Source organism: Austrofundulus limnaeus, unplaced genomic scaffold, assembly GCF_001266775.1.
Source record: "Austrofundulus limnaeus strain Quisiro unplaced genomic scaffold, Austrofundulus_limnaeus-1.0 Scaffold11, whole genome shotgun sequence".
NCBI lineage: Eukaryota > Metazoa > Chordata > Actinopteri > Cyprinodontiformes > Rivulidae > Austrofundulus > Austrofundulus limnaeus.
In genome coordinates this window covers 1,418,959-1,421,290 of record NW_013952413.1, presented here as the reverse complement: position 1 = coordinate 1,421,290, position 2,332 = coordinate 1,418,959, and the positions used below count along the sequence as shown (strand labels likewise).

At 32.7% G+C, this 2,332-nt stretch overlaps 1 protein-coding gene and 1 long non-coding RNA gene across 2 annotated transcripts in view; one reads left to right on the top strand and one right to left on the bottom strand.

Annotated features, from left to right (window-relative positions):
- Positions 1–2,332, top strand: part of egf (epidermal growth factor) — a gene marked incomplete in the record, with an annotated part of 26,511 nt that overhangs the window by 13,033 nt on the left and 11,146 nt on the right. Inside the window, 2 exon segments of the mRNA XM_014001969.1 lie at positions 687–791; positions 1,840–2,063. Coding sequence (XP_013857423.1) covers positions 687–791; positions 1,840–2,063 — 329 coding nt within the window.
- Positions 1–2,332, bottom strand: part of LOC106513249 (uncharacterized) — a 70,693-nt gene that overhangs the window by 61,065 nt on the left and 7,296 nt on the right. The window lies entirely within an intron of this gene.

Sequence of the window (2,332 nt, the reverse complement as noted above, 5' to 3'; positions counted from 1 at the left end):
TTTTTACACAATTATCTGTACCTTCTACTCCTTACATTTTTTAAAAAGGTAAGAAGTCGAAAGTTGTTACTCCTATTTTATTCCGAGTTATTACTTTAAAAACATACTATCCTGATAAATTGTGTCTCCTGGATAGAGTGAATTTAATTGTGGTTGGATGAGAAGTATAAATATATACCATTCTGACACCGTATTATTTTGTACACAACCCATCACAGCTGCACACTATTAGAAAAWTTTTTTTTGAGAAGTCACCTCCCGATAAATGTCATTTTGCAAAATCTTACTGCTCACTTTTACTCAGTACTTTTACTTTTAATACTTAAGTAGATTTTGTGCCAGAAATTTACTTGATAAGTACAAAAAATATCAGATACTTTAAGACTTTTACTCAAGTAATACTTTTAGAGAAGACTTTAACTTTTAGCAAAGTATTTTTATGGTAAGATACTTGTACTTTCACTCAAGTATCACTTTGAGGTACTTTCTACAACACTGCTTGTTTCTATTATAAACTTTTGGTTGTCTGCTTTCCATAAAAACACACAAACGAAAACCAGCACACCTATCTGGTATTTTAGGATTCCTTTTTGAAATATGTGTGTTTTTAACTGCTGCAATCGGAAACTTTATAAGAAATAACACGTTTTTTTCCCTGATACCTYGGTGTAAATGTTGTTATCCAGAAGATCAGCTGTTGGCTGCAGCGATCTCACTGGCCTGAACAAAGACACAGTTGTGAGTGATGGAGTGGAGAAGCCCAGAGGAGTCGCAGTTCATCCTCAAGCAGAGTGAGTAGGGGTTGATTTTATGTCTAACAACAATATCTACTTAGTGAAATTAGCTWTACATATTTCAATGTGTAAAGCATATTTTTATTTAAAGGTGGGCTGATAAACTCAATCAACATTTCTGACATACCCCGGTAATATTTTTGGTACCACTTTACAATATGGCTCCCCTTATAGATGGCTTATAAATACTATATAGATAGGTTATTAATTTATCTGTAAACACTTCATTATTAAGTATTTATTATGCATTAATTAAGGACGAGAAAGAGACAAAACGGTCCGGTTTTTGGTCAAATAGTGAGCCAAATCTGTTCACGTACATTTTACATCTAAAGTGCATATTAAACATTTCACACTAGGTTACTGCCTTTACACAATAATGTATTGGAAACACATATTTTACATATAATATTGCACTGTATTATGCATATCCACATCTATCAAAGGGAACCTTCTTGACATTTATATACATTTATTAATCATTAATAAATAGTGTACCTACTGTAAATATGTGTTTCTAATTCATTATTGTKCTTACAAGTAAACCTARTGTGAAATGTTTAATAKAACACTTWACAATATGWACATGAACAGATTTGGCTCRCTATTTAGCAGGAAACCAGACARTTTTGTCTCTTTCTTATTCTTAATTAATGCATAATAAACACGTATTAATGATTTATAAAGTGGTTATAGATGAATTAATAACCTATCTATAAACTATTTACAAGCCATCTATAAGGGGAGCCTTATTGTAAAGTGGTACCATATTTTTTATAGAAAGAAACCAATCCTAGGGTGATTAAGAATCATAGAGTATATGAAAAATCGTATTTACATTTATATTTCTTATTAGATTTTTATATACTTGAAAGTGCACCAACTCATTACGGTGTCATTATATTGTAACAAAAAAAATAAACTTTCAATCTTTTTATTTTATTATGTATTTGGAAAAAAATAAAACATTGTACTTGTTGGTTCAAACTTAATACAAGAACATAAAGCTGATATTTGTGTTTTTCTTGTCTTATTTACCTYAAAGAAAGTTATTCTGGACAGATATAGGGCACCTTCCCGTGGTCGAATGTGTCACTYTGCAAGGGGCTGATCGGACTGTGATTGCAAGCACCAACCTTGTGTCACCCACCGGCCTGACTATCGATTTTGCCGACAATCGATTGTTCTGGTGCGATCAAAAGAGGGGCCTGATAGAGTCGGCTGCCTTGGACGGTTCGGATCGACGGATCCTGTTAGAGAACCATGTAGGTGAGGTTTGTGTGAAACGTAWACGTGCAAACTTTGAGAGCTGCAATGCACTTAAGTACAATAATAATAATAAAAACAGTACGTAACTGTGTTGTATGTGTAAATGAAGTTGTGTTAGGATGACGTTTAAAACAAATCAGGTGAAAAAAAACAGCTGAAACTGAACCAAGGATGTTTTGCACAAAACAAGAAATGCACGCTGGAAAGACAAATTAAAATGTTGTATACAGTTCTTTGGTAAATCCGTAAATTATTTATCAGCTGAATGA